Source organism: Schistocerca serialis, chromosome 9 (assembly GCF_023864345.2).
Source record: "Schistocerca serialis cubense isolate TAMUIC-IGC-003099 chromosome 9, iqSchSeri2.2, whole genome shotgun sequence".
Classification (NCBI taxonomy): domain Eukaryota; kingdom Metazoa; phylum Arthropoda; class Insecta; order Orthoptera; family Acrididae; genus Schistocerca; species Schistocerca serialis.
In genome coordinates this window covers 339,181,936-339,204,929 of record NC_064646.1, presented here as the reverse complement: position 1 = coordinate 339,204,929, position 22,994 = coordinate 339,181,936, and the positions used below count along the sequence as shown (strand labels likewise).

The window sequence follows — 22,994 nt, the reverse complement described above, 5'->3', positions numbered from 1 at the left end:
AAAGACAACAATTACATTGAAGTCACCGCGGCTCATGTTGGTCCCCAGGTCATTAAAAAAGGCGAGACACGGTTCATAATAGGACGTGTGATCGCTAAGGACGGCAACATGGTGGTAAGCAGTTCTTGTGGTACAGCGTCTGTTGAAAAATGCCCTCCTTTAATCATAGGCTTGGTAAAATTAGCATGAAGTCTACTCCCGCAAATCAACACTGCAAGGTGTCACTGTTGACGATACGTATGCGCAATAGCCATGTATCTGCCTCTAGCAGAGTATGTGCGTTAGTCATGTTGTTGAATGTGTATAAGCTATTAAAGAAGCTGAATCAGTTAACAAGTACTAAATAACTTATCAGCAGTTAGCTGTTGATTTGCTGTTCCTCCGTCACAAAAGTAATATAGGGTTCAAATTCGATCACATACGACTTTATAAAATACCTGTTGTAATTTGGACCTGTGATTCTACGAAAGTTCTACTCGAAACGGTCGTCACCAGCTCTTGAAATTATTTATTGTTGTTACTGAGTGGGCGTATGTGAATACACGCTGTAGTGTAGGAAAAAAGCCTTGCAAAAGCTGGGAAAGATAAGAGTATTCATTAATCAAAAGATGCAAAGCCGTCCCAGTTGAAATGCAACTTACAAGGTCTGTTATGGCTCAACGAATTTCAGCCCTTAATTACTTAATGAAGCTACCAACAATGCCAGATTTCATCTGCAAACCCGTACGTGAGGCATACAATGTCGCCTAGAAACGTAAAAATAAAAGAAACGTTTCTCCACATCATACTACAACGCCTAATCTGTGTTTAAGCAGTATATTACAAGAAGGGCGCGATAGATGTTAGCAATCATTTATATATATTTTTTCTACTTACGCTCTCGTTGATGAAAAGAGGCGCAACGCCGCTGATTAACATCTGTAACAAAGGACAAAAGAGGAAAGTTAGTTTCTATATTACAGCCCTGGTACTAAGTATAGAAAGTCACATCCGCTCATCAGATCAGCCACTCTCAATAGCCTGATGAGACTCAAACATTTTCAGATAGCGAAATGCAGCGACAACTCTAAAGCTATTAAAAAACTACCCTAATTACAACTTCCAGTTGTCACTGTTATTATCACGTTTACGAGTTAATTTGTAATAGGTCTCTGAGATGCAATGTATTTACAAAAAATGTTCATTACTAAAGATCTAGACTGAGAGATCACAAAAGAACGTGAGGCCGCTCTAGTAGAAGCTAAACACTAGGATGTAAGCCAAAGTGAACAGTGTGGCCATCTAGGCCTCGCGTGTATGAACAGAATATGGTTTGTTAACAGTGCTCAGCTTTGAGGACGACAGTGTCATGTGACGGAGTAACAACTTCTTAACCCGCATCTCCCTTCTAGGAGCGCTATCTGCTTCTTTACAATAGCATGTTGTCTCGCTCAGCACCAAATTACTGGATCGAGGGCAACTGTTTCTTAAAAGCTAAACTGCTAAACTGTGTGCACAGCAGCTCCGAAACTAACATTTCATGAGAACATTCACTGAAACCACTGTAAAGGTCTTCAATGCAGTATGATTCTAATGTCTTGTTGAATGAAGCACATATTTTGACGAGACGTGACGGAATTGTCGGCGTACTGGAGAATTAAAGTACTTCATACAGTGTGCCAAGGACAACCTTTTTCTCTTTCTAATAAGAAGAGCAAGTGTATAAAAACAAAAGGAAGATACCTGTCGATTTAATAATTGAGGTTACCATGTATTTCGAGGAGACATATCTAAGTAAATTTTGTTGTTGAATACTCTGTAATTCAGGTAATGCGCTTCTAGCAATCTTTATCCCTCATCTAGTGTCAAATCTAATGCTGTGTGTCCAATTTAAAGTTGTTTAGCATAGAATCAGAGAGTATGACTAAATGTGGTTTTTGTTGAAGACGAAAAGTACAGGAAGAAACTACGATGTCATTTGTTGCGCCGGCCGTTGTGGTCGAGCGGTTCTAGGCTCTTCAGTCTGGAACCGCGCGACCGCTACGGTCGCAGGTTCGAATCCTGCCTCGGGCATGGATGTGTGTGATGTCCTTAGGTTAGTTAGGTTTAAGTAGTTCTAAGTTCTAGGGGAGTGATGACCTCAGATGTTAAGTCCCATAGTGCTCAGAGCCATTTGATCCATTTTTTTCATTTGTTGCTTATCAATAATTACACGTTTCATCTCAAACAGAATTGCGTTCCTACGCCATGAAAGGAATACAAATTTTAATACTCGTTTCCTGGACCATATAATATCAAATGTTCGTATATCAAAAATTATCTTTTTGTGGCATACGCGTTAGCGGAACTTATCGTTTAGTGGTAAGTCCCGCAGGAAAATTCGTTGAAATTAAAACATTAACTATATATTCAGTCTAAGGTACGAAGTAAGTGACAGATACAGAGAACTAAATGCAGATATGGATATCAGATCAAAGTAGACACAGACTGAAAAGACCATACTACGTTTAGTGTATTAACATCTTCAATTTTCTCTCATTTGATTATAAGCTACGAAGCCTTGACGTACGTAAGGAATGAATCAGAACAGTTGACTTGTAACTGAACTTGCAATGTCACAAAAGGAATGTTTGTACATTAGCTATAATCACTGAAGCAGAACTTCTCAAAACAAGCCGTCAATAACAGATAACAAAAAACTCGTATAAAAAAGATGATGAACACTTAAAAACAAGCAACGGTAAACAACGAATCGCGTAAAAGTACTAAACAGAGGCACTCAAAAAAGTAGTGAAGAGAATGAAGTATATCAAAGATACAACAATAAAAGAAATCCTATGCAGGGAAACACTGAAATGTGAGAAGGTACGTGCTTACTGCTTTCTCTGGAAAGAAAGTCTTCTAATGTCAGATAACCATTTACAATTACAACAGACATTTCTGGAATTTGAATACGGGAGAGGAAAAACTGTGTACTATATGAATGAGAATATGTGACGTGCGGATCTTAGAAGCTGCTTCAGCTAATTCATGTGACAGAAATGATGATAATGAAGGCACGTGGGTGAAGAAATCAACGAGAAACATACTGAAATGAGGGAAAAGATAGTCTAACACGCAAGAGCAGTGGAGAGTAGGATATGGTAGCGAATGTTAAAAATGAATAGAATCAATGTAAAGCAGATCTTGAGTGGTCTAATTGCAATGGAAGGACCATAAAATGTATGAAGGAATGAAACACTACGAGAACAGTTGATACGCAAACGGAAGATGTACTGAAGGCTACCACATTGTTTAACTCGAACATGTAAGACTACAGTGGCCGATAGACTTAGTAAAAGAACAGCAGTCCCATAGGAAGTATGACGCAAGTTACTTGCCCCCGCAATGTTCACAGGAAAAGTGGTAGCTGGCACAGGAGGTAAAGAGAAAGCATAGCTTACGACAGATCTGTCTATGTCAGTTGCGGTCTCTGCCCTGGTGCAGGATAGGCAGCCGCGCCTGGCGCCCCTGCTGCCTAGGCTGGCCCGCGATACAATCTCGGCGTGTTGTTGCTGAAGCTCCAGATTACATTCTGCTTTTTACTAACGATTATGTTTCTCCGCCTTTGAGAAACTCCAAGTTTCTGCGGACGAAAGTCGCGACAGTATGCCCTTCGCGTTGCGAAAAAATATTACCGCGTGTGCCATTATGTCTCTAGAACCATGGTTATGCGGCAATAAGCATCCGACGACAGCAATATCGACGAACATAGTGGTTCTTTTGCTAAAAACGATTTGCCAGATTTTTGTATGAATATTTAAATGTGTTGGTAAAATGTTTGGTTGTAACGATAACACGACTCTCTACAAATTACACAAAATATTTTTATCCGAATTTTCATAGCCAAATGAAGAGTTGGAAATGGGGGAATGTGATATGAAATAAACCAGGGTGAAGTATAGATTTGATTGCTTCAAGGAAGTCTGGGCAATTAAGAAAAACTTTATTCGTGATTTGAGGGGGAATTCAAATATTTCATCAGCTATGTAAATTAAATGATCTCTACAAGCCCTAGCCATTTTTCACGTGAAAAGTTTCTTTGATTTGATATTTAACTGTCAAAATGGTTTCCTTCGAATCATATGCTTAATTTAGGATATTTTGAGAGCATAAGACGCTAAGAAGGCAAATGAGGTGGCAAAAAGTGTATATCTTCAGGGCTTAGCTGTTTCGCGCTTGAAATGTGATGTAGTGGTGTGATATTTAACTGTCAAAATGGCTTTCCTCGAACCATGTACTAAACTCAGGGTATTTCGAGAACAGGAGATGCTAGAAAAGTGATTTTGTAAACGTCTCTATGGCAACGGTTCAGAGTGTTGTCACAGCACTATAGATGACTATTGCTGCTCCTGCAGCCGTTTGCGCTTTATAGCTGAAAGCTGACAACAGCGCTGCTAGCGGTCAGGGAACTTCGTATGCCAACTCGACTACAAAATGTCTCAAGTATCACCCGAGGAGCGCAAGCGTGGCAGACCACAAAAGAGGCCTCATAAGCGTAGAAATTATTGCAGCAACATAGAAAGACCGAGAATGGAAGTACCGTCCAGGAACATGGAATAACGTGAAAGAGTAGTGAGAAAACTTTTTGCGGATATTGACACATTCCCGACGACGTCTTGCCGTGTTTACCACAGCCAAATGTTTCAACATTTCGTGCAGATAATACACACATTAACAAAAGTTTTGCATCGCCTCGGTTCCGAGAGTTTCGGAACCTGTACAGAAAACTGGAATAAAAATCAACATAAAAATCATTTTCGCCCTTTTTATTGCTCATGAAAACCACACATTGCATGTTGTACAACCATACAGCGAGACCTCCACAGGTGGTGGTCCAGATTGCTGTACACACCGATACCTCTAACATCCAGTAGCACATCCTCTTGCATTGATGCATGCCTGTATTCGTCGTGGCATACTATCCATAAGTTCACCAAGGAATTGTTGGTTCAAATTGTTCCACTCCTCAACGGCGATTCCGCGTAGATCCCTCAGAGTGATTGGTGGGTCACGTCGTCCATAAACCGCCCTTTTCAATCTATCCCAGGCATGTTCGATAGAGTTCATGTCTGGGATATGCTGGCCATTCCAGTCGAGCGATCTCGTTATCCTGAACGAAGTTGTTCACAGGGTGTGCACGGTGGCGGCGCGAATTTTCGTCCATGAAGACGAATGCCTCGCCAATATGCTGCCGATATCGTTGCACTATCGGTCAGAGGATGGCATTCACGTATCGTACAGCCTTTACGGTGCCTTCCATGACCACCAGTGGCGTACGTCTAACAGTTTGAGTCGTAACACGACCTCCTGTGGCTGCACGAAAAGCATTATTCAACATGGTGGCGTTGCTGTCAGTCTTCCTCTGAGGCGAAATCCGTAGGTAGCCGTTACCCACTGCAGTAGTAGCCCTTGGACGGTGTGAGTGAGGCATGTCATCGACAGTTCCTGTCTCTCTGTATCTCCTCTATGTCCGAACAACATCGCTTTGGTTCACTCCGAGACGCCTGGACACTTCCCTTGTTGAGAGCCCTTCCTGGCACAAAGTAACAATGCGGACGCGATCGAACCGCGGTATTGACCGTCCAGGCATGGTTGAACTATGTGACATCTCTGAACAGTCAAAGGGACTGTGTCTGTGATACAATATAGACAGTCAACGCCTATTTCAGGAGTTCTGGGAACCGGAATGATGCAAAAATCTTTTTGATGTGTGTAAAAGGATTCGTAAGCTGTTGTAAATAACAATATGTCTGTTGACCACGACGGAAAATTAAAGTCCTAATGTCAACTTCTACGCTTTTATCTTGATCGATGCACTCGTAATAACAATAGAGCACTTAAAGATATTTAAATATATTGTATTTAGTGCTTTCTAAACAATACTTAAAAAAAAAGAAATTTAAAAAAAATGGTCAAATATTTTTCGAAATCATTTGTCTAAAAGTAAAAAACAAAATAGACTAGAGAAACATTCGACGCATCTTTGAACGATGCTCAAAATTATGTACAGTAATTGAGGTCAGATTCAGGATTTAAAGTTCGATGTTTAACTTATAATCCAAGCATTTTTAGGAGAAGGAGAGACATTTATCTGGAGGATATTTGTCTGTTGGCTTAAGTGAACCGTGCAGTGCAGTGTGCTGTTGCGTGGGCTTGACATGTTTCTATCACCGATGGCCGAACGTATAAAAAAAGTTGCAAGTGCTTTCCTGTCTCAAAAAGGTTTCGATAGAGAATCCTTCAAATATCAGGGAAACATTTAAGCGATAGCAATATTTCCGATGGTATACCGGTATAATATGAAAAAAAAAAAAACGCAAAGTCTTCTCTTATTCAGTTCTCGATCAGTTTTCTTGATATACACATTCGTTTACATGTGTCAGTATTATTTCCACTTCTTCTATCATTTTCAAAAATGTTCAACTACGCTAGAGAAAATGTTCATACGTAGGTATATAAACTCTCAAGTCCCAAAGCTGTTTACAGGAATTTACTACTGGCTATTAGAAAAAGAATCTCAAACAGAGAATAGTTGTCACATATGAATCTGGGTAATGTACATCATCGAAGTTTTCGTAGGTGTTGTCATGTGCGTACAGAGAAAATAAATCTTAGCTCAAGATTGAGGCAAATAACGTAGAAAGAGCACATGTAGTCCTGCTACATAATTCGAGGATATGAAAAATTGCTCAAGTTTCGCAGACGGCTTGCGACAAGACCTTCTGAAGCAGGGGAGCATAAGCAGAATTGTGGCCATCTCTGACGTGCAGTTTGCTCTTGGCTTTCTGTGTTTGAGACGCGAATCATCTTTGCCTTACCATACAAGATATCTAAATATTTTCTGAGTGTTTCAATGGTAGTCACCTCTAATGACAGCGTTAACTCGCAGCTCCTACCAGCAGTCAGTTTCAGTTTGAGTCTTTAAGATGGTTCACCGTATTCACTGGTGCCCAGTGGCCTGGCAGTGGTTGTCACTCCTCAGTGACGGCAACCTCAATGGAGTTGCTGTTTGCTTTGCGTATTCCAGAACATTGTATGGTTTTTTACATCGCAGCATTATGAAGACTGCATCGTATCACGAAATGGTGTATTGAACCGTTACAATTCCAAGTTATTGTGTTGGAACATAGACATTAGTTTACAGCAAATGAACTGAATAAAGTCTGTTCAGTAAGCTCCTGTACAAGTATCATACATAACCTACGGAAATCATGAACTCAGTGAATTTTCAGACGCAATTTGTACAGCCTTTGGGTACACGAGGAAGGAAGTATTTGATCAAAAATGTGATTCTAGATAGCAATGAAGGCGTGGCACGAATGCATTTTAATGTAATTTACTATCGACTTCAGTTGAGAAGCTGTGCGTTTGTTCACCGATGTTCGTATCTCATTAAAATCATCTTTGCTTTTTGAAGCGATAGATTAGTGTCACATCGGTAGATGGACTCTTAACTTTGCTGAAACTGTTTACGCCATCAAATGACTTCCTGGATATAGCCTGAGAGCTGATCTAATATTTGTTTGTGTCCTATTCATCGTTATGCTGTAGCACACGAAACGTAACATACGCTAGACAGAAGGCAAGTAATTCTTGAAGAAAACAGCTACACGAGCATTAACAGTAATGAATTACTCCAAGGGAAGGAAGGTTGTCGATATACCGCTGTGTGAGCCTGAATTTCTCTAATTTTAGCACCGTATTCGTTAAGCGCGATGTATACTGGAGGAAAAAATGTCCCCGTAGACCCAGTTTGAAAGTTGAGGTTTTGTGAATAAGTCCCTCCGCTCTGCACGAAACGTTTCACGTGATGTCTACAACTGCAGAATGTTGAACATTGCCGTCACACTATCACGGTGAGTAAACGAAGCCATGACGTATCGTGCAGTCTTCTTTGAAAAGTCTCTGTTGCGTCAATCCAAGTTCGTCATGATCGCACGCCGACGAACAGTACTTAAGAACTGGTAAAATGATACTTTTGTATACAACTTCCTTTGTACGTAAATTATCCTACTCATCCTCACTACTGTTTCATATGGCATCTCCGTTCCCTACGACTAGATACAGCTTGTGTGCACGTTCCACCTCAAATTGCACCTTACGGGTACACCCAAATACTTTAAAGGTGTGACTGCGTCTAGTAACAAATTACTGACCACGTAGTCAAACCATATGATATTTCCGTCTGTTTTCAAATACAGGGAGAGATCTCACCACCCCCTTCATTACACACGTAGTAGCTTGAAGATGTATTTGCTGCCGTGTTGGCTGTACTTTCAGCTACTGTCTGCAGCAGCAGTTGCTAGCTAGACTGTCACGGACTGTCGACGCCATCCGCATCCTAACGAGTTAATACAATCGATACCATTCGAATATGACTACTGTCCATACTATGCAAAGAGTTTTAGTCAGTACCATAATGTTTTTTCCCAAGCACTATCATAATGATTAAGTTTTCGTCAATAGTTGTTACAGTAGTGGCACAGAAGATTTATTTCGAAGGTATATTATCCGGCGGCGGGAGACCTGACGTCAAAACCGTGTAGTTTCTTTCCGCTTAGTAAAGGATAACCATACAAGTATGCGTTAAATATGTTCGAGGTTTCGGTACCGATGTTGAATCATTTCGTTGGTTAGGTACAGCAGGTAGTGACAGAACTGGGCTACTAGGTAAGACTTTTGATATCTATTCTAAATCTATTTGTAAACTCTGCAAATCACTGTAGAGAATGTTTTCCCAAATCACCATAAATAATGTTTCGCTGTATTTAGGTTTCTTCTCATTTCATTCTTTAGTAGCCTGGATAAGAGTGTGCGAGATAGTCTAATGTTATTAACAAGAAAAGTGATTTGTAGGTTGTTGAAAATCAGCAGACTGTGAGGAAATTTCTACGCGATATATCATGCATCTTTTCTCGCATGTCGGAGTTTGCTGTATTGTATTGAACTCTCTCTCGAGGTAAACCCTTCTGACCATTCGCGCTGCCTTGGTTTAGGAACCGGCAAATCTACACCATGCCCTACCGGTCGGATAGCAGACGGAAGGTTAGGGTAGCTTATTACCTTCATGTTTTTCGAATTGTGACCAGTGATATTAACACTGCAAAAGTAGCAAGCATCGGAATGATTTCTTGGCTCCCTCCATATCATAGGAACAGCAAATCTAAAGGCTTCTTTCTCTTTCTTGGACAAGGTTTTCAGATCTTCAACACACACATAACATACCTTATGCGGCGCCAAAGATTTATCTTGATCACCAAGTTTAGATCCAAAGTATGACAGATAAACCTTTTTCACAAAGTCTGTAATGTCTCTTTGGTGTTTTTTAATCACAAATTCACCACAAACATAACAAAACTGCCTGCAGAGTTTTTAGAACCACGAATAGTCTTTGTATTGAGCACATGTACAGGAAATGTTTTTCAGCAGTGCTACCAACGTCATCTACGTTCATTATACCTCCTTTTTAAATTATTTTAACTATATAAAAGCTGTTAAATTCTTAAAAAATCGCTTAATTTGATAAATTTAACTGTAAAATGTGAAGAAATGGTGGGTGATACAGTTTTTTAAGTATCATTTAGATTTCCCACCATAAAAAACACAAGAATAAGGTATTTTCAGCAAAAAAGTTTTTCCATTGTTGGCCTGTGTTATTTGTGTAGATTTTACCATGATTTTTGCTGGATAAGGGTCCATCGCCGATAATGCCATCTGAAGAAAATGTGAGGCTGCAGCTACTAGGCCTGCTGCCATTATTAACATATAAAAGACTACAGCTTTATCACGTACTCTTGACGTAATGTACGTCGAAAACTACTTGAGTGTTTGTGGATGATTCTCCGTCAAGATTTATTTATATCTTGTGTTACGTGTCAACAAGTTCTCAAAAAAGGCGCATATGTGCCGGTATTTCTAACAGGCGTCATTACCGTTCCGAGTCGAAAGTTTTGCCGCACTATAAAACAGCGAATCCCACTTGTTACATACTCGTGTATCGAAGGCTATTACGATATCATGGATGAAGAGAACGGGTTGAGTATTACACGACTGCTGTTTCTAGATTTCGCACTGATTTCCATAAAAAAGACAGTACTTATATCTCGAGTTTTGAGGTTTAAGTCCCTGTACAGCAATCGAGAAGGGGACATTTGGTGGTTTTCTTGAATCAAGTTCTGGCGACATATTACTTCAGTTTTTCAAGGGTAACTTTCCATCACATGTAATACCACCGTCTATAAAAAGTCTGGGACCTTCACTGGAGGCAAATCCCGGGATGGACGAAGTCGAGGCAGATTTCTATTCCCTCTTCATTCTGCTCTCTCCTGTGTAACTTATAATGATGTTCGACATCTACGGAACGTTACACTGTTACATTTGCTTCTTGACAGCAGTTATCTGTGTTTTATTTGTAAATGTATTCGGCTGGTTCCATTGGTTGACGTGTCGCTTCTTAGAGAAATGAGAAAAATTTTCAGGGTTGGCGGGCACTGGGTGCACTATTCCGATTTCCAGGTTCCTGCTCGTCTCGCGAGAATAACAAGCGTTGTCTCTCGTCACTGAACTCAATAAAATAATGTGATTTCTTACTAATTTACTGACTTTTAATCGGACATTCACTGACGCTGATGGCTATAAGTGAATAATCTAAATCCATCAGGCATCCGTTGACGTCTCCAAAGTAACGGGGAAGTAAACTGCGACGAAAAGGGAGTATTTTGTAAAATTGCGCCTAGAACATTTTCTCCTAAGGGAAAGAACTGGCACGCTACAAAATGGCCGTCTCCTGTAGGAAAAAGGAGCAAGGGCGGAGGAGGAGGCGAGCAGGTCCCGGGCCTCGAGGATCGCGCGAGGCGTCGCGTGCGGCGTTGCCAGGGCAACGGCGCGGCCAATGGCAGCGCCGCCGGGCCACGCCCCCTGCCTGCAGCCGCCATCGCGGGCCCCCCACCACGCGGCCGCACCACGTGGCGCGCAAAAAGCGCCGAGACCAGTGTGCGCCGGCACTGCTCTGCTATGCACTCCGTGAGAATGTTTACCCAACGTTTACTGCCGCTTTCATCATATGCAGATTTACTCTACCTCCATCTAGCTTTTTCTTTCACGTCTCAGCGGAGACTACCACAAAAAAGTGCAATAATACAGACCTGTGCACGTTATTTGTAGTAACTTAAATGACCAAAAAAGACATCCATTAAACTGCCATCGTTAAGTACACTCCGCGATGTACTGTATGTGTACAACAAAGACCAGAGTATGTTGTTATTAAGACAAACGGAATTTTAAACAGTACTGGATTGATTTGTAATTTAATAAGTTCACTTGGGTATGGTAGTTGCTATTAACTAGGCGTATAGAAAAAAGAATTCCAGCAACTGCAGGAATGGTGTAAATGGGGTATAAACAAATTATAATTATTTTTCTTTTCTTTCTTTCCCATAAATCACTGACTTGAGGTGATGGCTAAATTTTATTACTATTTCTCAGATGAAAATAATATTTTGACAATGCTTAAGAACTTGAATTTTTTTTTGCTTGTTCTCCTTATTCTGCATCAGTTACACTGTGTCGACGATTGCTGCGCAAACACCGTTTCCACGTAGGCGTACACCATAATTTCTCTACCACACAAACATTTGGAGATACACACGTCTGGCATGAAACGTTCCTGGGAGAGGTGGGGGGGGGGGGGGGGGGTCCAGTGGTGGCCGAACCGCACAATAACCGTGGGTTCTGTGTGGAGAGGCGTTGGGGCGGGTGGACTGCTGTGGTCTGTTGTGGGGTTGTCAACCACTGAGGGCTGCGACGGGACGAAGCCTCTCCGTCGTTTCTAGGTCCCCATTTTGATACAACACAGTACAATGTAATAAAATTACTGCCTACCGATTTATGCCCTCGGGATTGCTTTAGATGAGCGTTAAATCCTTATGGCTCTGTGACATAGAAAACTGAGAGACAGATTTGAGCTCAGGTGCTCTAGTAACTGGCAAGTGTCGGCTCGCCATTGTGTGTGGCACAGCTCCAGTCGGATATATCTAGCTGACGTCTCTGCCATCAGTGATCATTTGCGATGTGCAACCTAAGCGTTCAACCACAAGTCGCCAACAAAGAAGAAGTTGTAGAACGAAATGAGAAAGAGTACGTTTTTGAATTGAGACAATAAAGACTGAAAAAGTGAATGAGCTGGATTATCTGTCAGCGGAGCTATTTATAGTTCTTGAAAGCAAAGCGGGTAATGCAGATTTTGTGATTATGTAATGTAATATAGGAAAGTGGGGAGCTTCCTCGCCGAGCGGTTCTAGGCGCTTCAGTCTGGAACCGCGCGACCGTTACGGTTGCAGATCCGAATCCTGCCGCGGGCATGGATAAGTGTGATGCCCTTAGGTTAGGTAGGTTTAAGTAGTTCTAAGTTCTAGGGGACTGATGACCTCAGATGTGCTCAGAGTCATTTTTTTGGGGAGTTGCCAGAAGACTTGCTGACAATGGTCATGAATCATACTGAGAAAACACTCCACACAGCAAAAGTGTTAATGAGAATCTTATTCAGGAGAATATATGTAATAATAGGTAATTGTATTGATTAAGAACAATAGGGCATTTGAGGAGGAGGGTGAGCAAGTGATTAACTGGGTTACTGCGAAACTATATTAGAGAGAGGTATCGAAAAGAACAGGGAAGAATATATTGAATGTGTTGATGCTGAAAAGCATTTAATAACGTACAATGGGAAGAGACTTCATTGATTTTGGGAGAAAATGGAATGGATCGTAAGGCAAGAAGTTTAATCGAAAACATCTCCATGAAGCAGAAAAAATGGCTCAAATGGCTCTGAGCACTATGGGACAACATCTGAGGTCATCAGTCCCCTAGAACTTAGAACTACTTAACCCTAACTAACCTAAGGACATCACACACATCCATGCCCGAGGCAGGATTCGAACCTGCGACCGTAGCGGTCGCGCGGTTCCAGACTGAAGCGTCTAGAACCGCTCGGCCACTCCGGCCGGCCATGAAGCAAAAAGTTATGGTACAAACAGGTGATGTGATAACGACCGAAAACATGTTTACACAGGCAGTCAGACGAGGGTGTTACTTGGCTGTTACGCTATTTAGGGACTGAAGGTGCCGCTATCTTCATCCAGAAGATTGGTATGCATGCCCTTGGCTTCCTCTGACCAGTTAACAGGCAGAAGGCCTACTGATTAACTTGGACTTCGAACCAAGGTGCAACTCGGCATTTTTCGCATCATAAAACTTTTCCAGAGCGAAATAAGCGTCAATTGACACAAAAAGGAATAGAGGACCGGCTGGGGACTGAAGCACGCACCTATGAATCTGTAGTCTGATACTTACCCACTGATCTGCTGAGCTAAATATTAAATGTTTAGATGGAAACAGAGGAGTGTGTGCCGGTGAGGGAAAGATTCGAAAGCGCTAAGAATACTGATGATGGGATAATTTTAATAGCAAATGTATTAAGAATGAAAAGCTGCTACTTTTTCATAGGGAACCTACGTCCGGAAACGTACCTTCGGATATAAAATACTTTCAAATCTCCCGTTTCACGTTACGGTACGTAATGCTAGAATTGCACAAAGCATGCATGAACAACGTTTCCCGGCTCGCCTCAGTCCATAACAAACCATTTTCGTTCGACTACAACAACGGCTACGAGAAACTGACACGTTCGTAACTATACAGTAGGTTGACTGTGGTGCACCAAAGACACGCCGCACTCTGGACGCTGAAGAAGGCATTCTCCGTCACACAGAAGAGAACCTGGCGATGATTACTCGCCCATCTCATGGGCTCCTTCAGAGCTCACAGGTCAGAACTCATTGAATGTGCTGTGTGCGTCCAGTGAAGTCGGAGGTTTGAAAGCGATCCAATCTTCAATCACTTTTTACATCCAAACCGAACATTTCTTGACATTGGTTCGTTCTATAACACCTACAACACTACAGAAATTGTGAAACAGTCTGCATATTACATATTGGAAATAAATTTGGCAAGTAAAATAATGCTTAGCAACCGGCGGCATGACAGTCAATACACAGGAATTAGAATAGCATTGGCCAGTCAAGTATTTAACACGAAGACAAAGTTACTGCTTGGGAAACTGAACTTACAACTGAAAGCAAGACTGGTTTTGTATGGGGCAGAGATATAGGCGAGTGGGAAGGAAAATAAAAGGAGATTACACAAGATAAAATGTACAGAAAGAGTTAATAAAGAGGAACTAGTAAAAGTGGTTGGTGAAACTTGGAAAAATATAGACAAGAAAAGCTTGAAAGCTGTGTTGTCAGTTCTCGAATAAGAAGGCCAAAATTTAACAAACGCTCTGCCGAATCGACTCAGATGTAACATATATACGAACAGGAACTGGACAAACACGGGAAAATATAGATAAAAAACTCTGAAATTTAAAAGAGAGATACAAATACACTGATGAGCCAAAACATTATGACAAACTTCTTAATAGCTTGTTTGTCCGTCTTTGAAACGAAATACATTTTTAATTGTCTGTATGAGGGATCCGGTAGTTCGTTGGTATGTTTGTCGAGGTATGTGGCACTAGATGTTTGCATACAGGTCACGTAATAGGGTTGTTGTACTGCCTAGGTAGCAGAATTCCTTAACTTCATTGACTTCGTGACCATCAAAAAAATGGCTCTGAGCACTATGGGACTTAACATCTATGGTCATCAGTCCCCTAGAACTTAGAACTACTTAAACCTAACTAACCTAAGGACATCACACAAGTCAGGTTTGCTTTAAATACACACTGTAACGGTCGTCAGCGGTAGTTACGTTTGAGGTTGGACCCGGTGAGTTGATGTTAGTCAAGAATGTCTTTACGGCGGCAAAGATTCCATTATCAACACGTCACTGAGTGTTATAGGGCTACGAGAAGCTGGATGTTCCTTCTGCAATACTGCGGGAAGACTTGGCAGGAATGTAACGACTGTACATGATTGCTGGCTGTGGTTGTCATGAGAATGTACCGTCGCAAGAGGACCGGCCTCCGGACGACCACGCAGCACTGTCGAGAGGGAAGACCATGGTGTTCTGCGTGTGGCTCTGGCGCATCGTACTGCATCTTTAGAAGCAATCTGAGGAGCAGCTGGCATCACAGTGACACAAAGAACTGCTACAAATCGATTACTTCAAGGATGGCTCTGAGCCAGACGCCCTGTAGCGTGTATTCCACTGACATCGAACCATCGCCATCTGCGACTTCAGTGGTGTCAGGCGAGAGGCCATTGGAGGGCAAGGTGGACAACAGATGTGTTTTCTGATGAAAGCTGTTTCTGCCTCGGTGCCAGCGACGGCCATGTGTTGGTTAGAAGGGGACCCTTTGAGTGAGTGTAACCAACCTGTTTGCGTGTCAGACACAATGGTCCAACATCTGGACTTATGGCCTGGGGTGCGATTTCGTATGACAGCAGGAGTACACTCGTGGTTATCCCACGCACACTGGCTTCAAATTTGTATGTCAATCTGGAGATTCGACTTGTTGTGCTGCCATTTATGAACAGCATTCCAGGAACCGTTTTCCAACAGGATAATGATCGCTCACATACCGCTGTTGTAACCCAACATGCTCTACAGAGTGTCGAAGTGTTGCCTTGGCCTGCACAATCAACAGATCTGTCTCCAATGGAACATCATCGGACAACATCTCCAATGTCGTCCACGACCAGCACTTACCTCCCTGTACTGACTGGAAAAGAAAATTGAGAATGCGCTAGGTGACGATCAGTTTGGCTTTAGGAAAAGTAAAGGGACGAGAGAGGCAATTCTGACGTTACGGCTAATAATGGAAGCAAGGCTAAAGAAAAATCAAGACATTTTCATAGGATTTGTCGACCTGGAAAAAGCGTTCGACAATATAAAATGGTGCAAGCTGTTCGAGATTCTGAAAAAAGTAGGGGTAAGCTATAGGGAGAGACGGGTCATATACAATATGTACAACAACCAAGAGGGAATAATAAGAGTGAACGATCAAGAACGAAGTGCCCGTATTAAGAAGGGTGTAAGACAAGGCCTTTCGCCCCTACTCTTCAATCTGTACATCGAGGAAGCAATGATGGAAATAAAAGAAAGGTTCAGGAGTGGAATTAAAATACAAGGCGAAAGGATATCAATGATACGATTCGCTGATGACATTGCTATCCTGAGTGAAAGTGAAGAAGAATTAAATGATCTGCTGAACGGAATGAACAGTCTAATGAGTACACAGTATGGTTTGAGAGTAAATCGGAGAAAGACGAAGGTAATGAGAAGTAGTAGAAATGAGAACAGCGAGAAACTTAACATCAGGATTGATGGTTACGATGTTGTGTGCTGTCCTTAGGTTAGTTCGGTTTAAGTAGTTCTAAGTTCTAGGGGACTGATGACCATAGATGTTAAGTCCCATAGTGCTCAGAGCCATTTTTTTGATGGTCATGAAGTCTATGAAGTTAAGGAATTCTGCTACCTAGGCAGTACAATAACCAATGACGGACGGAGCAAGGAGGACATCAAAAGCAGACTCGCTATGGCAAAAAAGGCATTTCTGACCAAGAGAAGTCTACTAATATCAAATACCGGCCTTAATTTGAGGAAGAAATTTCTGAGGATGTACGTCTGGAGTACAGCATTGTATGGTAGTGAAACATGGACTGTGGGAAAACCGGAACAGAAGAGAATCGAAGCATTTGAGATGTGGTGCTATAGACGAATGTTGAAAATTAGGTGGACTGATAATGTAAGGAATGAGGAGGTTCTACGCAGAATCGGAGAGGAAAGGAATATGTGGAAAACACTGATAAGGAGAAGGGACAGGATGATAGGTCATCTGCTAAGACATGAGGGAATGACTTCCATGGTACTGGAGGAAGCTGTAGAGGGCAAAAACTGTAAAGGAAGACAGAGATTTGATAAGATAAGGAATGAGGAGGTTCTACGCAGAATCGGAGAGGAAAGGAATATGTGGAAAACACTGATAAGGAGAAGGGACAGGATGATAGGTCATCTGCTAAGACATGAGGTAATGACTTCCATGGTACTAGAGGAAGCTGCAGAGGGCAAAAACTGTAGAGAAAGACAGAGATTGGAGTACGTCAAGCAAATAATTGAGGACGTAGATTGCAAGTGCTACTCTGAGATGAAGAGGTTAGCACAGGAAAGGAATTCGTGGCGGGCCTCATCAAACCAGTCAAAAAAAAAAAAAAAAAAAAAAAAACTTGAACCTGGCTGGCCAAGTGCAACAGGCATCCAACTCCAAACTCCATCCCACAAAGTTACATCCAGGGGCCGTACAATACAATGCATTCACGTCTGCATTCCTTATTAATGTAACAGTATTTCACATTTTCAATGGTTTATCTCGCACTTACATTAACCTATGATGTTGCAATGTTAATTATTTAAATACGTCACCTAGACAAATGTATTCCCGAAATTTCATGAATTATTTTTTGGTGTTAACGATTTTTTTCTGTCACTGTACATCCAACAGACTGTTTACAGAACGTCGTGGGAACATGTTCACGTACTTGGCATCATGCTATTCCTCAAAACTGTCACTAGCTCATCTTGCTACAAAGTTGTTCTCCTACCTGCCGTTAAACCGCCAGCGTCCTAAATTTCGTTGAGTTTTCGTTCGTTTTATAGGTTTATTAGGTATGTATTCCATTACTTCTTTTAGTCACTGAGTAAGTCAGGCGCAGTTTATTGTATATATCATCCTGAATAGGCTACCGTATTTTACGGACTATAAGACACTACGAACCATAAGACGCACCTTAATTTTTAAGCATTTTTTAAATAGTATTTTCACCTTTTTATATTATTGAGTTGCGAAGGCAGACTAAAAATTCTTAGTTCATAAAAGCGAGCTGACCTTTAAAATCTCTGAAAACCGTCATCCGTACTTCTTCTTGTTCTTCTTTTTCTTCTTCCTCTTCATCGTCATCATTGACCACTTCATACATAAGATGGTCTTCACTGCCATAGAGAGAGCCACTAACGCCGCACTTCTTGAAAATTTAACAACAATGTCTTCTCTCCCTCTAGGCAGCTACTTCTCATCAACTGCGACACTTGCTTGGTTGTAGGTAATTTTAAAGCTCTCTTCGGCGTGAGTTAATGTTGGGTTTCATCCATCATACATTCGGTCCATTCCTCTCATATACACTTTAAACGTTTTATTTTTCGAGACATCAAGAGATCGCAATTGTGAAGTAAGTTCTCCCGGAATAATAACAAGCTCCGTATTTCTCTGCCTCACTTTATCTTTCACATAATTTTTAGAATGACTACTAAACTGATCTAGCACAAGAAGAGAACTCCTCTTCAGCAAAACAAATTTGCTTCTCTCTGTTAATCCACAATTGTATACCGCCCTCGTCCGTCCAGCCCTTGTGATGTATGTGAACAACGGCACTTGGCCATGTTTCGGAAAGTTTTGGCATTGTTTGCACTTGAAAATGATCACTGGATTACGTTTAGTACCGTCACCACAACATGAAATGACAAAAGGTTTTATAGTTACAATTGTAACACCTTTGATGGCAGCAGTTCCGTTACTTGCCACATCAAATGTCAGAGGAGTTCGTCCATATTCGTTATTTGACTTAATTCCACACCGGTTTTCTTTCGATGTTGAAAAAATAAAGTGATCGCTAGATGATATTTTCTCTTCATACTTTTGGGGCATTTTCTGAGATATTTTGATTCACATCCTAAGTCCATGACGCTTCATAAACCTATAGCACCATTCACTCTCCCCTTAAAGTCTGTTAAGTTCCACTGTAGCGCTAGCTTACGGGGCTGTATTTGAATCATTTTTGTATTAATTACAATGTCATTTTGACTGTGTCCTTGAATCTATTTCAAAACGTCATCTTCCAGTTTTGACCATTTTGTATCCAGTCCTCTATTTGTACATTTAGTCTTCCTCAGTTTTTTCAGTTCTTCTTTACTCACTTTTTTTCTATTGGTGGGGGGCCGAAATGTCTCTCAGCTGCTTCGTTTCCAAGTTGTTCTTGCGTATGCTATTACTCTCAATTCATAGTCAGTACATATGAATACCTTACTTCCTTTCACGAAACCAGCTACTAAAAAAAATTGTACTGTTACCGATAGCACAAATCATTTTAATTTCAAGTTCACTGGGCCCGTAGATTGCAATGACGCATAATAGGTTAGACAATGTTCTGGGTTTGTCTTTGCGGGCCGGGATGGAGGCAGTGTTAGCAAACTTTTGAATGCCTGCAACTTACGCTCTTCGCATAGGTGCACTGCTGCTGGAAGTTGAATCCAGTGTTGCCATATAGAGATAGATTTCCCGCGACTTCGAATATATGGCCGTTTCTAGGACTGGCGGGAGTTTTAAATCCAACGCAGGACACTTTCATATTAATTTCGAGTATAAGACGTAACTGAAATTTGGAGGCAATTTTTCGAAGAAAAAGAGCATCTTATACCCCATAAAATACAAATCCGGTAAGATATTGTCTTGCAAATATGTATTTGTTGCTATCTGTGTGCAGAGCATGATCAGTATTATATGAAGATTACTTAATATCGCTTAGGTTCACTTTTGAAAGCCGTAATGACTGAAATACAGCTGGGGATCAATATATATGGTACACATACTATGTAAAGGAGTTCTATTCGTGGCATTGGGTGTCCTGTCTCTCCCAGTAAATGTAGTTTTTCTTTGGCATTTACGTTCACACATTCTTTTCCTACTAAATTTAGTCGTCGTTTAAATACTAGATTCAGCAGTTCTAAATAGAAACTTTTCGTCTGTTGTCATCGATGCACAGTCAGTATGTCCTGGTAGGAAATCTGTAGTGTGAAATACTGTGGCAAATAAACATAGTACCACAACTGGCCACATGTGTACAATGAAGTGCTGAATAGGGTGTTTATAGCTGGGTGATGTTATTTGCCACAACCCTTGTGTTAGGGAGCAATTTAAGAAGACTCTAACTGCACCATGGAATAATGGAAACATGGAACCCAGTCGAGCGAATAACTTGAATCGTGGATAGCACAGAACCAGCAAGCTGCTTTGCAAGTGCGAGTGAAGGGGACCTCAAACCCTTCTACACAAACCTGTTGCTGGTGCCAGTATTGGCCCACTCTGCATTGTTGCCAGATGTATCCAACATGGCGGTGTGTAGACTTGGCAACAGTGTATGACATCATCCAAGATGGCAGCTCTGACGTCATTCAAGATGGTGATATTTGGCGGGAAGTTTGAATTTTGGCGGGAAATTGGTCAATTGGGCTACATCTACTAACCTAACCCCCTCCCCCAGAAAAATGGCGGTAAGTTCAAATTCCAACAGGATAATGCATCATACCACAGTTATCTCTACTAAAACAAGAACAATTGCGGAAAGATAGGTCACTAGGTCTACTTCACTAACCTAAGTCACCTGACCACCACCTCCTCCTATGAACTGGGGCCAAATTTGAATTGTGGCGGTAAAGAAAGGTCACTTGGGGTTTCTCTTTGCAGGAAACAAAGCTCACCTCCACTAACCTAAGTCACTCGACCGACACCGCTTCCTAGGCATTGGTGGGAAAAGGACTCTGTCTGCACTGGGCTGGTGCAGAGAGGAAGGAGTGTACTTTATTTATTTTGGAGCGATTTATTTAGGGATGGACTATATTTATCACAGTGATACAGAACACACTCTCTGACATGCGTACAGAATACAGATCTGCAAACTACTCATAAATAACTCATGTATAATGCTCTACACACGCACTTGATCATTGTAAACTGTCAAAATATCGTATAGCACAGACTACAGACCAGCAAACCACTCGTAAATAATGCATTACATTTACGTCCAGGGAGCCAAACAACTCGTAAATGGCCAAGATAATAATCCACCTAAGAGACTCTGCAAACATGCTTGCTAATTGTCAACTTCCAAAATCATGCACCAATTTGAGCCACTACCGCCATCCAGTGAGCTCGCCACGAGATGCAGAGCCCAACTGACCTAGTACACAGTACCACCACGAGAGGGCGCCGTCATCCACTCCGTGACGTAATCCAAGATGGCAGCCATGACGTCAGCTGATGACACAAGTATCATTATCCAAGATGGAGGCAAACGTGTGTTCACAAGGGGGTCAGGACCTAGTACACAGTACTGTAGCCAGAGGGTACTCTCATCTGTGACGTAATCCAAGATGGTGGGGGAAAATAGTGGCAAACAAGAGATGTAGAGTCCAACTGACCTAGTACACATTACTACCACCAGAGGGCGCTGTCATCAGTTCTGTGATGTAACCAAGATGGCGGTCTATGGTGGGGAAAAATGGTGGAATAACGAATCTGGATATAAGTGTTTAATTTGCAGTCAATGTCTCCGCCACGAGCTCTAGAATCCAACCGACCTAGTACACAGTACTGCCAGTAGAGTGTGCTGTCATCCCTCCTGTGATGTAATCCAGGATGGTGGTATGGAGGGGGAAAATGGCGCGACAATGACTCAGCCTGCGCTGGGCTGCTGGGGAGAGTAAGGAAGGAGTGTACTCTATTTATTTTGGAACATTTTATTTAGGGACGGAGTATATTTATCACACTTATACAAAACATACACTTTGACATGCTTGGGGTCACGACACACAGATCTGTAAACTACTCCTAAATAACACTCTGCAGACATGAAAAATAACTCCTAAATTACCTAAATAATTTCAGTACAGACATACAAACTCCTCCTAAATAATGCAGTACACAGATGTGCATACAAGAAATCGTAAATTGTCGAAATAACACGTAGCACAGCCTACAGATCTGCTCGAAAAATAGTGCAACAGACATGTATTCAACGCCTGCAAGCATCCTCCGCCACCCCCTGTCCACTAGACTGCACAGGAGGCTACAGGCAGCCCTAGTGAACTGACACAGCCGTCAGCTGTCAAACCATTCACAGTTGCCCGCCAAACATGAGGCAGCGACATCCCTTTCATACTTGGAACCTGTGAAATTCCTCTAGAAAATGTGATCACCTAGGCACCGTTGAAGACGCGAGTGGATGGGAGCAAAGACCTATTTCCAAAGTGCAGATGCTCCAAGGTGGGCCGTGTTCGCTGTTGCTGGTGTGAATCCCTCCTCTACTTGTGGTCCAGCAAAGAGCTAATTGCTGTGTGACACTGCAGAAATCCGTGGCAGAACAGAAGCGGCTGCTTTCGCCCTAGCCGATTCTAATGGGCCGTGCGTGACGTGTAGCTGATGCATCGCCATGGGTAGCTACACACCAAGGTGCCATACATATCGTCAAATATGGAAAGACTCTTACTCAATTACACTGCTCTCCCACTGAGGACAGGAGCTTGAATATTGAGGAAGTACTTGCCCATCTTCTCGTTCGCGCCGAACAATTTGTACATGGGAACAAGTATGCGGCAGCAAGAGGAATCTGAGGAAACTTTGACATTGAAATGAGGTGACTCATGGAGTTAGTCAATTTTTCTCCGTCAAGGCAGCATTATACTGTATGTCTATCGAGGTACCAGTGATACACGCGAGGTGACTACTGTATTTGATGCTTTTCAGGAAGACAGAGCACCATCCGCCTCTAAACTTACTTGCATCTGCATTAAAGGATAACAGAGAGTGGAGGGGGTAATCGATTGAGATAGTGCTGTAACGAGGTACGATTTAATGGTTAACTGATGATGCATTCTAGAGAAGAAGTTGTGGAGGTCAATTTTTCTACTATTCCGTCAGGTTGTATCAGTCGCATGACATAGCCTGCATTCTACTCATATACAGTCATGTATCCTGTATGTGGTTAAAGCACTGTCTACTTCTGATCGTTAACGGTAAACCTGTCGGTCATCAAAGGACTTCCATCTCATGTGTGATGAAACGTGGCACATTCCTCTAAACAAACTTTGATTTATGTGATGTACTCTATCCCCCACTGTCGCATCTTGGATGTAAAATCGAGTCT

General features: G+C 41.9%; 1 protein-coding gene across 1 annotated transcript in view; it reads right to left on the bottom strand.

Annotated features, from left to right (window-relative positions):
- LOC126419604 (uncharacterized) overlaps positions 1–22,994 on the bottom strand; it is a 1,338,018-nt gene that overhangs the window by 672,704 nt on the left and 642,320 nt on the right. Inside the window, exon 6 of the mRNA XM_050086792.1 lies at positions 877–918. Coding sequence (XP_049942749.1) covers positions 877–918 — 42 coding nt within the window. The remainder of the gene's footprint in view (positions 1–876; positions 919–22,994) is intronic.